Source organism: Scyliorhinus canicula, chromosome 14, assembly GCF_902713615.1.
Source record: "Scyliorhinus canicula chromosome 14, sScyCan1.1, whole genome shotgun sequence".
In the NCBI taxonomy this organism is placed as follows: Eukaryota; Metazoa; Chordata; class Chondrichthyes; order Carcharhiniformes; family Scyliorhinidae; genus Scyliorhinus; species Scyliorhinus canicula.
Genome location: NC_052159.1, coordinates 66,292,972 through 66,307,610, shown reverse-complemented (window position 1 = coordinate 66,307,610; position 14,639 = coordinate 66,292,972). Strand labels below are relative to the sequence as shown.

Below are 14,639 nucleotides of genomic sequence, written 5' to 3'. Positions count from 1 at the left end.
ACTGCCGTCCCTTTAAGTAACTCTCCCCAACCTATCAAGGCCAACTCATGCCTCATATCTTGATAGTTTCCTTTATTAAGATTCAGCACCCTAGTCTCTAAGTCAACTACTTCACTCTCCCTCTTGATAAAAAATTCTATCATGTTATGGTTGCTCATCCCCAAAGGGTTTCTCACAGCTAGATTGGTAATGATTACCTTCTCATTACACAGTACTCAGTCTAAAATGGCTGCTCTCTAATGGGCTCATCCACATATTGGTCAAGCAAACCATCCCATATACACTCCAAGAATTCTTCCTCTATGTTACTGTGGCTAATTTAATTTGCCCAATCTATATGCAGATTAAAATAACCCATGATCACAATGTGGTGGTATGGATATGAGCACTGCCATTGGTGCAGAGCACTGGCTTCCCATTGGCTCTGGCTGGTCATGTGCCTCTCGTCCGATTGGTTGGGACTAGTCATGTGACTGCTCTCCAATTCGTCGAGAGGCAAGTAGGCCCGCCTCCGAGGTGGGGTATAAGTACCCAGAGTTCCCGGCGGTCGGTCGTTCTCTGTAGGACCACCGGGCTAACAACTAGCTGATTAAAGCCACAGTTCGGATCCTAAATGTGTCTTGAGTCGAATTGATGGTACATCACACAAATATTCCCTTATCACGTGCATCTCTAATTTTCTCTTTACTGCCATTCCCAACATCACCACTGCAGTTTGGGGGTCTATATATGATGCCCACTAGTGATTTTTGCTCCTTGGTATTTCTCAACTCTACCCATACAGACTCCACGTTGTCAGAGCTAATATCCTTTCTCATTATTGTATTAATTTCCTCTTTAACCAGCAATGCCACTCCACCATCTTTTCCTTTTTGCCTGCCCTTCCTAAATACTGAATATCCTGGAACATTCAGTTGCCATCCCTGGTCAACCTGCAGCCATGTCTCCGCAATCCCAGTTATATTGTACCCATTTACATCTATCTTAGTTCATCCAGTTTATTGCAACTGCTCTGTGCATTAAGGCACAAAGCAGTTAAGCTTGTCTTTTTAACATTGCTTGCCTTGCTCCCAATATTTTTTGCTACAGCCCTGTTTGAATTTTGTCCTTGGTTTCTCTGCCTATCACTTTTATTATTCCCCTTTCTACCTTTCGTTTTTTTTGTATTTACTTCCTCCTTCTCTGACACCTCACATCGGTCCCCATCCCCTGGCATATCCGTTTAAACCCTCTCCAACCGCTCTAGCAAACACTCTCCCGAAGACATCAGTCCCAGTCCGACCCAGGTGTAACCCTCCCCCAGAACGGGTCCTGTTAGGTAATTTGGACAGTCTGAATTCTCCCTCTGTCTACCCGAACAGGTGCCGGTGTGTGACGACTAGGGGCTTTTCACAATAACTTCATTGCAGTGTTAATGTAAACCTACTTGTGATAATAAAGATTATTATATTATAGTGTGCTAATTCCATTAGGGTCCACTCATTGCTAAGCCAATTATGTTTGCACTGACTCAGCGTGGTTCATTGGATGGATGAGGGCCGGATACTCAGACCTTTCTGTACGTGAATCGGCCACTGGGTCACGAGGGGCATTGGGAGAGGCAGCAGAAACACAGCTGGCTGAGCAAAGGGCAAAGGGAATCGTGCTCATTGTCTTCCTCCGCAGCAAATGTGGCAGAGACTGCAATGCCAGACTGGGGCTCCTGGGGCACCAGCCCGACGTTTAACACAGAGTTGACTGACCATCGCGGCGCAAACCAAAATGATAATTTGGAAGACTGCCACCATCAATCTCAGTGATGCGCTCAAATCTCTCGAGTGGAATTGTGCCTGTAGATAAAGTGGCGCTACCACGTTTGCTTCAACATTAAATGCACTTCAGAGTAACTGGTTGGGGATCTTGTGATAATGCTGTGCAATGATAATGCTGTGCAATGATGTGCACTGAAGTGCGCTCAGTTTTTTTAATTTTAAAGGGTCCAGACCAAAAAGACACCAACGTTGCTTAATAAGCAGATCGACCTAGTTTTGACGCCGTCATTCGACTCCCCGAGCTGTTGTGCCAGCTGAGCAGCCGGAGCTGTCTGGTGTGCAGGGCGGATGTCTCTCCTGGAGAGGGCGACGTGGTCAAGCAGTTCTCTTCTGCTGAAGTTTCCTTGCAGTCGGACGCATTTCCGTCCCTCTGACGCTGCCTTGGAACTGGAGAGGAGAAATCGACACGGCGGCGGGCGGGCGGAGAAACTGACAGATTGAAGGGAGCGCGGCGGCCCCGCTCTTCACCAGCAGCTTCTTCATTGCCACTGTCCCTGCAGCTCAGCATTCACAGCAGCCAGGATTGTGGCACTGGCTGGCTGACTGAGCGCTGAGCTGCGAGCCCAGGACTGCCGAGTTGAGTTTGAAGTGAGCGGGATCGCGGTCGGGGAATGCTGGAGCAGCGACCTGTTTCCAATTAGAATCGATACTGCAGCTTTTCCAGGAGCTGGGAGCCGGGCTGCGAGCCAGATGCATCGCCCCGCTTCTTGGGAATGGGGCAAAAACCTGAGCTCACACGGCAGCTCCTTTTCATTGAGTCCTTTGAAAGAGATTGCTGCTGTCTTGTTTGAGGAGGAAAACCAGGAAAGGCGAACCTTTCAGAATTAACCCCCCCCCCCCCCCCCCCCTCTGGAGGGTTTGATCTGTTGCTTTGGAATTGAGGCGGGCTCTTCGGCTTATTCCCCAGCTTTACTCCCGGTAAAGCAGAAACAAACTTATTGTTTGGATTGAAGGAGGGATCTTGGCGACTGACACCTTTAAGAAGGGAATCGCCGGCGTGTGTGTGTTTAAAGGGCTGCGGATTCAGGCCAGACCCCAAAGTGTCAGGGGACAGAGGTACATTGTTGCTTTGCCCTGGGACAAGTCAGATCCCCTTTTGGTTTTCTTCGCTATTTATGTTCCATCCGCCCGGTTTAACTCCTGGGACTTGGAAAGAGGAGGGAGTCTGTCCGCACGGGGAAAATTGGGACATCGCCAGTGTTGGATTTTAAAGATGAATTAAAGGGCTGGTGTGACCGTGTGCCGGGAGCTGGTGGAGATGTAGACACACGGCAAGCTGCCAGTGTCGGAGCAGTCAGTAAGCAGTCAGATGCAGCACTCTGCTGCCGGCTTCTGACTCCATCTCTTTCTCTGGGGGAACAATTTAAGGAAACAATGCTGCTGGTCAAGAGGCCATCATCGCCTGCTTTGGTGGGGGTATAATGTAAGCGAGAAAAGGCCCCCACCCTCTCCTCCCAGATCCATGCTTCAAGATGGACGAGTCTTCCCTGCTGGACTTGCTGGAATGCTCCGTGTGCTTAGAGAGGTTGGACACCACGGCCAAGGTGCTGCCCTGTCAGCACACCTTCTGCAAGCGCTGCTTGGAGAAGATTGTCAGCTCCAGGAACGAGCTGCGGTGCCCGGAGTGCAGGATCCTGGTGGACTGCGGCGTGGAGGAGCTGCCGGCCAACATCCTGCTGGTCAGGTTACTGGATGGGATTAAACAGAGACCGAGAAACGGGAGGTCAACGCCGACCTCTGGCCCCGGCTCGTCAGCCTCGGGGAGCGCAGGGTGCCCCGCGTCTTCATCCCTGGGGACGAGCCTGAAGGACCACCCCACAAGCGCCAGCCGCAGTTCTCCAGGAAAGGTAACGTGCTGGGGGGGGGGGGGGGGGGGGGGTTATTGTTTTTCACACTTGTGCCCCTGCTGCAGTTGAGATATGCTAAATGTTTGAGAGCATGACATGCAGCAATCTGGATCTTGATCCTTCTTGAAAGGAGGCATTTCCCAATTTGGACTATTTCGCATTGACACTGCCAACGATCCAGAGAGACCTGCCAGTCGCTTTTGAATTGATGGATGTATTTAAAGATACCTGACTTGGTTTCCCTTTGATATTTCAGCTCCTTTCTTGCCAAGCACTTTAACTCATGTTGGTAATTCAGAATATGTCCCTGCTGAGCTCTCAGGGAAGAGTTTGTGTTGGCGTCTGAGGTCATATCAATGCACATCGAATTAAAAAGCAAATAGTAAACAGCTTTTGGCTTCAGATACAAAATGTCAACTTGCGGTATCAGCTGTCAAATTGGCAAATGTGTCAGCCCAATTCTTCACAAATATCGACCCTCGACAGTCTACTGGGCAGATGGCAAATTTCTGACAGCTCAGTTAGAAAATTGTCATTTGGTACGTTTGGAATTGACGAAAGCTCTCCATGAAATGGGATAGTGAAGCTGGGAGCTAACTGACTAATAAATAAAGTGCCATGGTGAAGAGATCCTAGGGGACAGGGACGGGGGCATCTCCTCCCTTCTGGGGAAACAGAGGAGCTCAGACAAGTGAGTCAATTAAGTTTGAAGATATCACCTCAGGATTCTGCCGCTTCCAGTTCAGCACACGTTATTTACAGAAAAAACCCCAAAATATGCTTGCATTATGTAATCAACTGTCTTTTGGGTGTGAATGAGGGGTACCTATTGGCAATTTGGGGGTGAGTGACAGTATATGTTGAGTGAAGTGGAGGACAGCTCATGGACGAAGGTATAACTGAGATTAAGACTAGACTTCCCTGTTAGGTTCCAGAACAGAGAGTGCAGTAAATACTCTGCAGGTCTGTCAGCATCTGTGGAGATAGAAACCGAGTTCACGTTTGAGGTCAACAAAGTTTCATTTAATGAAATAAAAGCAAATTATTGTGGATGCTGAAATACAAAACAAAACAGAAACTGCTGGACAATTTCAGCAGGTCTGTCAGCATCTGCGGGGAGAGAACAAAACTAATGTTTTGCGTCTGGGTGATGAAAGTGTCATCCAGGCTCGAAACGTTAGCTTCGTTCCCTCCCCACAGATGCTGTCAGACCTGCTGAAGTGGTCAAAAAATTTCTGTTCCTATAATCAAAGTTCATCGACCTGAAACATGGGGTCGAATTTTCCTAGGCTGATGGAGGAGGATTTTGGGCATGCGTAACAGGAAAAAGTCAGAGAATAACATCAGGCCCAGATCCCAGTCCCTTCTGGCTTTCCAAGGGCAGGGTTGGACTAAATCAGGGAATCCACATGGCTGAGGCTGGAAGCCGATTGTAACACTTAAAATAGCATTTAACAGCCCTCAATCCCAAGAGTGCATGGGCTGCACACTGTGTTTGCAACTTCTCAGGTTGGAGAAGGCAAGTGCGCAGAGGGAAGTCATTGAAGCTGGAACCTGATGGAATAGAAGTATTATAACGGGTGAAACTAGCAAACTTGAGGCCAGGAGCAGTCAAATGCTTGTGTTGACATGGCTCAGCTCACTGATTTTGTTTTGGCATAGCAACTTGGTGTTATTTCTTTGAAGTGTCTTGGCCACCTCTGAGGGACAAGTGATCTAGTTTGTGAGGTTGTATCGTGACATATTCAGTGTGGACCACTGGGGAGGAGGTACAACATCCTCCAGCTCAACACCCTTCATGACTGGGGCAGCACCTCCTGGGGCAGCAGCAACTGCATAAACAGGCATATGCTGGTGGAAGAAACAAAGGGAATGGCCACAGGGCAACACCTAGATGGAGGCAAAATTCCATAGCTCAGTGTCTATCGGCTAAGGCTCAGCTTCCTGGACCAGCTTTTGTGGCAGATAGTTGCAGACCTCTGCACTATGTCGGAAGAAGACATCAGGCCAATAGGAACAGGTGGGCACCCATTGCCTATGACTGCCATAGTGACTCAGCCCTCAATGCTTGTGTCTAATTCATTCCAGAGCTCAACTGCTGACATCTATGGGATCTCACGATTTGTAGCCCACAACTGTATTACAGCCAGGCCACTGATGCCTTGAAGCAGTTTGCTTCAAACTGCATTAAATTTGAGGTAGATGCAATCAGTCAAGTCCAGAGGGCTGTTGGCTCTGTTTCCCTCTGAGATTTTCTACAGGGCTAGGGCTTTGCAGACTGTATCCACGTAGTGACCAAGGCGACATTGGAACAGCTAAGCATTTTTGTCAATCGGAAGATACTCCACGACTTTAATGTGCAGCTGGTATGCAACCTCAACAGAAGGGTATTGTAAATGTGAGCCAAGTATCCAGGAAGCTGCCATTTTGTTCAGCTATTGGCACCCTCAGATTCTGCAACCCGTCACTCCACTAAACAGCCTCAGTGGGAGATGTGGCAAGGGATACCTGTTGACCCCAGTGAGGAACCTAACACAGAGGCTTAGGAGAGGTACAGCCAGAGTCACCTTACCATCAGGGCCATAACAGAGATCCACTTAAAATGTGAATCTAGTGCCTTGACTGATCTGTGGGCGCTGTGAGGAGAGCCCTTGCTACCATTATCTCTGTTTCCCTCTTTTCTCCCAGGGCCTAGCTGCACTTTCCTGCTAATTAAATTGGGAGAGCACCTGGTGCATTTGAATGAAGTGCTCAGCTATCAAGTGTGATCAATGCTTTAGAGTCATAGAGGTTTACAGCATGGAAACGACTTTAATGTGCGTTTCAGCTCAATTTGTCCATTTGGTCCATTATTATTATGGGCCATATATTCTGTGACCTGCCACATTTCTTTCTCCATGAGGTTAGTCACGTTTTCAATGGAGGTGGTCACAGTGCAAATACCTAGGACATATAGCACTCATGCTGGAGATGGACTTCTTCATTTATTGTGCAGTGCCCTGGAAATTCTGACAGATGCACTTTTGTTTCCTGATCCTGTTCCACAATATCTGTTCAATGTAGGGCTCGAAGGTTCAGCATCACTGTACTCAGGCCTCTGATGAGGACTCTCCATGCCTGTCCCTGCCTTAAACATCTGGTCCTGATCACAAGTGATGTGCCCAACTCTGTGCTTCCTTACCTATTTGATATTGGAGCCACCAATGTGTGTGTCTGCTCTGGTGGGGCGATTCATGTAAAGGCGCCTCATCAGAGTGATGTTCCTCCCTTGAGGACTGCACTTCCTCTTCTCTCATCTCTTGTTGTATCTCCAGCAATACATCTGTGGGAGATGGAAGACATGCTGTAGTGCTGCATGTCGGTGAAATTGAGTCTACCTTAGCACAGTGCAGATCATGACATTAAATGTACTGCACATGTCAATTCACAATGACTGACGTGTCAGCGGCATGCGGCTGTGTGACATATAACGCTTTCATCGGGTTTCCAGCCACCCCTCTCTCTTCATTGGCAATGACCAGCAGTGCTATCACCCTACCGATCTCCAGGACTTTCTTCTCCATTGCCATCAGGATAGCCGTCGAATCAGTTCCATCCCCTCTTCTCTGCCTCCCCTGACGGCTGTGGGCTATCTTCTCCTGTAATGGGAAAAGGCAAAGAGTTAGGATAGTTTGTAATAAATTAATTGCTAACAATGGAGGCAAGATATTTTTTGTGGGGGGGGGGGGGGGGGGGGGGGGCGCTGTAAATGTGGGACAGTCGTGGTTGAAGGTCAGTATTGTATTTTAAATGGAAACTTAAAGAGAAATCTAGGGAGAAATTATTTTTTAAAAATAAATTTAGAGTACCCAATTTATTTTTTCCAATTAAGGGACAATGTAGCATGGCCAAACCACCTACCCTGCACATATTTGGGTTGTGGGGGCGAAATCTACTGGGGAGAAATTATGATGGGCCATAACTTCCTAGCTCAGGGCAGTGTATCTGGGGGGTACCACAAAGATGCACTGGGGACCCTCCTGGGATCCCAGGCAGGAATTTAATTGCAATTGTCTGGAAAGTTCAAACTTCCTTTGGGCAATTGCCCTAGGCTGGGAACCATCCAATAATGCAAAATAAATTGCATAAATAAACTTGGATAGTTCCAACTTTCACACTGCAATAGGTAACCAAAAAAAGTTAGAAAAATTAAATCACTTCAAGCTTCTGGGTAACTATTATACTGACCTCCTCTGAACCTCCATGGGCCACCTCCCAAAGGATTCTCCCAGCCCTGACTACTCCCACTGATTATCCCCAATCCCTGGTATGACCCCTTGTCCTGACCCAACCCTCAACTGAGATTCGACTCAATCCCAACACCCTTCCACCAGTCCCACCCCACTGAGGTCCAGCCCTCTTTCCCCACCCCTCCCCCCAGTCACACAGGCCCAACATGATCCCCACACACCCAACCCCCGCCAGGCCCAACCCAACCCACCTCCAGGTTCAACTCCTCCATCCCCTCTCCTAATACCAGCCCGACCCTGAATCCCAATGCCCTAGCCGATATCCACCATCCCCCCCCCCCCCCCCCCCCAAGGCCCAACCCACCCCAAGACCAACCCACCTCGGCCATCCCCGACCCCTGACCTCAGGCCTGATTCAATCTCCCCAAAAGCCTCTCCACTGTCTGCCTTGATCTTTAAACGTAACTCATTTACAACAGCTAGTGCCATAAGAAAGGGCGCCTGACTCACTTACCTTTGACTGCGCTGTCCACAACTGGAGGCCTCTGGAACCTGCTGCACTGCACAGATCTCACCCGGTCTGAATTGGAAGGTCGGGCAAGATAGAAATGGCTTGATTTTTCGGCAGAGTGAGTGACTCACCCACCCCACCGGAGGTTCTGGGCCAACTTGTGGCTCACAAGATATCTGAGCAGAAGACTGAGAGAGTGATGGCTGCCAGATGAGAATCACAGGGCATTCACCTTATTGGGTCTTATCAGGTTATCGAACCGTTTATGGTACTAGTTGCATGTCCTCAGCATCACACTCCACTGCTCAGATTCTCTGCGATGTCCAGCCAAGTTGGTGTGGCAGGTTAAACTTCCTCTGGAGAAAGTATTTCCCTATGTGGCCTTAGTTCTTCTAAGAGCAAATGCAGAGATGCTGGGGACAGCCTCTCCACACCCCCTTTTGTGCATTTGCCTCCTAGGTCCTGCCTCACACTGTGAATCATATCACACAGTGCTGCCAACTTGAGTACCCCTCAATAGAGATCTTTCTTTGTTACATTTGAGTTGTAAACCTCCCCCCGTACCAATCCCTTCCTCATCTCTCCTGACTTGGATGGCGGGAAAAGAGAAACCAGAAGGCCCGCTGATTGGGGGATGGAGTTCTTAACTTGGAAATGGACCCACTCAGAGACTAAGGCAGTAAAGTTCCTCCTGTTATCTCTGTTTTTCCCCCCAAAAATGCTGTGGATTTGTTGTGTATCTCCAGAATTGTATGTTTTTATTTCAAATTTCTAGAAACTGCAGTATTTTGCCTTCTTGTTGCTTTTGGTTTGTTTCATTTATATTTGAATTGACAAGTAATGTGAAAAAGTGTGGGGGAGTATTGTTGGATGGTAGGAGTCGCTATTTCCTTATAGACCTATAGATGCTCCTATAGGACTTCATATGATGCGGTGCCTGTGTGACTGGGGGGAGGGGTGGGGGAAGAGGGCTGGACCTCAGTGGGGTGGGACTGGTGGAAGGGTGTTGGGATTGAGTCGAATCTCAGTTGAGGGTTGGGCCAGGACAAAGGGTCATACCAGGGATTGGGGATAATCAGTGGGATAAATAATAATATATATTATTTATGACAAACATATTTTAAACCTGGACATTCAGGTCTAATTTACATGCAGCATTGCTCTTTAATAAAATAAATTTAACTGATTATTTTTTCAATTTCTTTTGGTGAATGGTTGATACGAGAACATAAGGTATTAATCTCAGTAATACAATTGAAATCACGGACTAGTCTGTCCCTAGGTTATAGGGCACATGATTTATTATTTAGTGGCAGAGCTGTTATCATCTGCTTCTGGTGATTATGCTGTGTAGGTGCAGGAATAATGGGTCAATTTCATTATTTGCGTCATTTGAGTCACACAGAGAACAGGATGTCTTATCTGCTAAGATATCCAAACACCTGCTGATGTTGTATTTAATTGCGAGCATTCATTTGAAGCTTTCCATCATGGTCTTCAAGTGTAGTTTGAAAGCTCACTGTTTCCCTTGCTCTAACCTATCATTTCACCACCTACATTTCGGATACGAGACTGCAGTGGCGTACTAAAATCTATTTTTAACTCCTCACATGCCAAATTTGTAACTTGTTTCAAGGTTTTTCTGAATGAAGTTCAGTTTTGTGATGAGGGGCTTTCAATGTCTGCTGCTACTCAATTTGAAATAATGTTTTATGCCTTGCAAAATCACTTGGCATTAGAATATGCACCGCATCAATTCCACATTTCAGAGCATATTGCTGGACTGTACCCAGAAACTTTTGTGAAGTGGTTGCACAGAATAGTATTATTTCCCGTGGAGTAAAAGCCTTTTGTAAAGTAACTTGAAATACAGTTGAATCTATGAGACAACTTGTCTACTCGGTGAACTTGTAGGTTAAATGCAGGGTGGATTTGAGATATAACCTTACTCTGCAAGTTTTCCAAAATAGTATGAGGCTAGAAATTACTGTCAGCAAGCTATTTGATCACAGGGAACATTATGGCCCAACCTGACCCTACTCATACTTGGATGGCTTCACGCACACATATTTTCAGCACCAGACATTGGTTAGTGATCTGAGGTAAAAACCTAATAATTTCCCTTTCCTATCTTGGGGAAAAATGTGATGAATGTTAGTCATATTTTATATTTTTGCAGCTATGTTATTAAAACCTGGGTAAAAATGCACACAGACAATATCACTGCTGGAGTGGTGATTAAGATGACATAAAAGTGAGGTAATCATTGCTTTTCAGGTGAAGCATTCTGCTAATAGATCTTGAGAACCATTTACTTGTTTACAGATAGTTAGTCAATTGAATATTGTTTAGGTTTGAATTATCCTTGGAGTGTAGATAATTTAAAAAGGGTATTGTGTTTGGTCCTAGCTAACCAGGTCAAGGGATATCTTGTTAGAAGAGATAAAAGAATGTCTTATGCTTTGGGTACAGATGACATAGCTAATTGGAGGAGCCAGGTCTGTTTGAAGAGTCTGTAGGTTCTAGAACTCTAATTTGAATAGTAGTGTTTCAGTTTGATCCTGAAAAGGTTCTCTCTCCAAACATTCTGCTCAGAGAAAAGCAAGTAAAACCCTGGTTGTTAACTTTATTTATGAGTGGTATTTGATATATCTTGGTTTGCTTAATTGGAATATTGGTTTAGGAAGTAGGTTTTGGTTTCTTCTTTTTTTCTTAAGAACTGTTGTAACTGTGAACAGTAAATCGATTTCTTTGTTTCTAATGTGGTTAATTCTGTGGTTAAATTAAAGTCTGTTTTAATATAAAAGATACCTATTGGTCAGTGTTATCACTCCTGTGGTGCAGTAACATTTCCTTGCAATTTTACAAATTGAAATTAATTAGGTTCTCATTCAGGATCCGAACAACTTCAGGAACTAACTGTAGCACAGCAACTGCTGTTCCATCAGAGATCAACTAACATATAGGTCGGGAATAAAAACTGAATTCTGTCTGATTACTTGACTTGTTACTTGTGCGATAAATTGATTGAGCTATTGAATGAGAATTTTCGACAATTTGGCAAAAATTCAGTTATGCGGGCAAACCTAGAAGAGACTGTTCATAGTCTTAAACAATTCATGAAGAGAAGTAAATTCAGTAAGCCGTTCTCCACCACCCCGGTGCAGGAGAATGGCACCATTGAAGATTGAGCTTAAAGACTGAGATTCAGTCATTTTGCAATATTATAGGCCATTTCTTGATAACTGTTGGCAAGGTATTTTGAAAGTTGCCCATAAATACATCAGAATAAGATTTGTACACTATTGCATTGTTCACTATGGTACTGCTGTCATTGTGTTACATCACTATATTCAGCAGGCTGACTTTGATTCAGACAATGAGTGCCTCTTATTAAACTCTTTATACTGACTGTTATGTGTAAACCTGAATTTGACCTGACGTAACCACCCCTCCACTCCACCTCTTGGACCAGGGCTATCAGGAGTGGTGTTGCTGTTCAACTGAACTATCAGTTCAGTAATCTTGCTTTAATGGAGGCTTGCTGCATTCCTACAATTGGTAGTAAAATCCATATTTTGTTGTAGTTTGGATGCAATTACTTCAGAGTGAACAGATTGTCCATGTGAATGGGGATTGATTGTGATGATGTCAGGGAATAGGATCTAGATTGTGCATGATTTTAAATTAATGGAATCACCATCCTGGGCTGTATTTAGGTCAAGGCTTTTGGGGAGAGGACACAATAATGCTAATAGTAAAACTGAAAGACAATCTCACTGTGCACTCCAACAGTTGCAGGCTCCCATGCTTTTGTTTGCTGGATTGGAAACACACATCCAGCAATGTGTGCGGTATTTTGAAGGTATGCAGGAAGAGTATTGCCAGCTGAGATTCCAGAAGAAATCTTTAGATGTCAAATGAAATGTTATCCCAACTCCAAGGATATACGTTTTCACTATTTTTGTAAAGTATTACGTCAAATGTTCTGGAAGGATTTCAATCGTGTGGGTACTTTGATTTACTGTTGTTACAAGTGAAAGTTACATACCTGTTTTTTTTTAAACTGTTCAGTTGCTTTATATTTTCAGCATTATACATGTAATTTTGGGTTGACTTGCACTTATTGACCTTGATGTCTAAGTACAATATGTACGGAATGCTGAATTATGAGTTTCAGTTTTATTTTTGATGTTATTTGGAATGACAAAATGATTAAAAATCATTTAACTGTCTGATACATTGCCAAAATGAAATAATTTTGCAGCTCAAGTGTAGATACACAAGTAATGAACGGACTTGGATCGATACCTACATAAAAGGGACTGCAATACGTGTCTTGTCTACACTGTCCAACTGACTATGCCATATTACTGTTTTTGCACCTTGCAGTATTCAGGTTGGGAAGGCAAGTTCAGTTTTCAGAGGGATTTACTATTTTATGGATTAATGCAATGGTGGAAAACACACACTCTCTCCCTTCACAAGACACAGATTAAAGGCCAGTAGTGTCTATACACACCCTCCGGCTGCTTTCTAAAATTAAAACAGTGCAATAGCTCAACAGTTTGCTTGATTGCCTTTGAGGATTAAGGAGCAGCGTACAAATTACTCATTCCATGATTTCTTCCGTTCTTGAGGAGTAGTCAAGAATCACAATCTGGATGCGTCAAGAGGAATTGAAAAATGAGGTTTTCGCTCCAGGATGCCATTAGTGTACATCCAGTAGCGTTGCTGGTATTTCCTTGTATTTTTCACTACCCCATTACCCAATGTCATTCCTTCTGTGCCAATCCTGGAAAAAGTCACTCAAAAGTTTATTTTGACTCTCTCAGCTACTTAATTGTGGGTCTTATATCAACCAAAATACTTTTGGTCCACTCAACCACCTATTCTCCACCACCATTTGATTACAGTGTGTCCAGAAAAACCTTTATCTTTTCCATCCTGGTCATTTCTCCTGGTAACGGTTTCCAGTTCTCTCCATCTTTGATGAAGTTCATCCAGACTCAAAACGTTAGCTCCCTTCTTTCCACAGATGCTGTCAGACCTACTGAAATTGTCCAGTATTTTCTTTTTTTGTTTGAGGCTCTTATGGACGTTGTCACTAAGATTGACTCAATTTATCCAGCTAACCACACCCCTTGTATCTTCTCTAGTTTCTGCCTTATCTTCCTTCATTTTCTCTCCAATCTCATCTTGCCCATATGACCACTTCCTGCTCCCTTAACTCGATTCCCATTAAACTGCTGACCACCAGCTTCACTTCATGAACTCCATTCTAACTGATACTGTAATTGATTCCCAATCCTCAGGGACTGTACCTACCCTTTCAATATTGCAGGATATATTCAATATCCACCAACTGCTCAGAAAATCCATTCTTAGCCCCTTTGTCTATGCAAACTACAATCACTCTCTGAAGTTCCTGAATATGTTCATGTTTTCTCAATCCATGCACATCTTCACTGCAACTCCACCTTCCAAGCTTTCAAATCAGGTTTTTGACAATGAAGTGACCCTAATAAATGTCATGAATAACATCTTCTGTGATGTCCCACCCCATCATTCTTGAGCTTGCTTCAACCTTTGACACATAATCAGTATCTGCTTTTCAGCTGATTGAGTCTACCTTTATTTGGTTTCACCCTTTACCAATCGGATTGTAGCCAGACAATTTCCAACAGTGCTTTGAATTCTTGCATATGTAGTGATATTCCCCAAGTCTCCCAAGGATCCCTCCTCTTTCTCATCCAAACTCAACCCTTGATGAGTTATGATCCATGTCAAGACAATAATATTTAAAATTAAATTGGAATTCCTAGTGATTAACGTAATGGAATTGCACAAGATTTCAAGTTTTTAAATATTTTTACTATAACAAAAAAACTAAAGGCAATATTGACCAAACATTATATTGTGGGCAACATATATGCTAAATTACAGAAAAATGATACTTGTTAATACCTTAATATGACTGAAAATCTCCCTCTTTGATTATACTTTACACTCTCCCTTAAGTAGACATCCTATTCCCCAGAATCCATTCAAAGTGATCATTAGATCCTGAGCACTTGCTTCTTTTTTTCTCCTTTCACATCTGGGTAACTCCTAATCCCCAAGCTTACTTTCATGGTGAGGGATGAATTGGAGAGTTTTCCCTCTGGCTAAAGGCAGGCAAATTGTCAGTCTTGTTTAAATCCACATGACTCTCTCACTCTCTATCTCTCTGTAAGGTTCA

At 44.5% G+C, this 14,639-nt stretch overlaps 1 protein-coding gene across 1 annotated transcript in view; it reads left to right on the top strand.

Annotated features, from left to right (window-relative positions):
- The first annotated feature begins 1,594 nt into the window (after positions 1 to 1,594).
- The window catches only part of LOC119977140 (E3 ubiquitin-protein ligase SH3RF3-like), a 422,773-nt gene continuing 409,728 nt past the window's right edge, over positions 1,595 to 14,639 (top strand). The window contains exon 1 of the mRNA XM_038817772.1: positions 1,595 to 3,658. Coding sequence (XP_038673700.1) covers positions 3,284 to 3,658 — 375 coding nt within the window. The 5' untranslated portion in view covers positions 1,595 to 3,283. The remainder of the gene's footprint in view (positions 3,659 to 14,639) is intronic.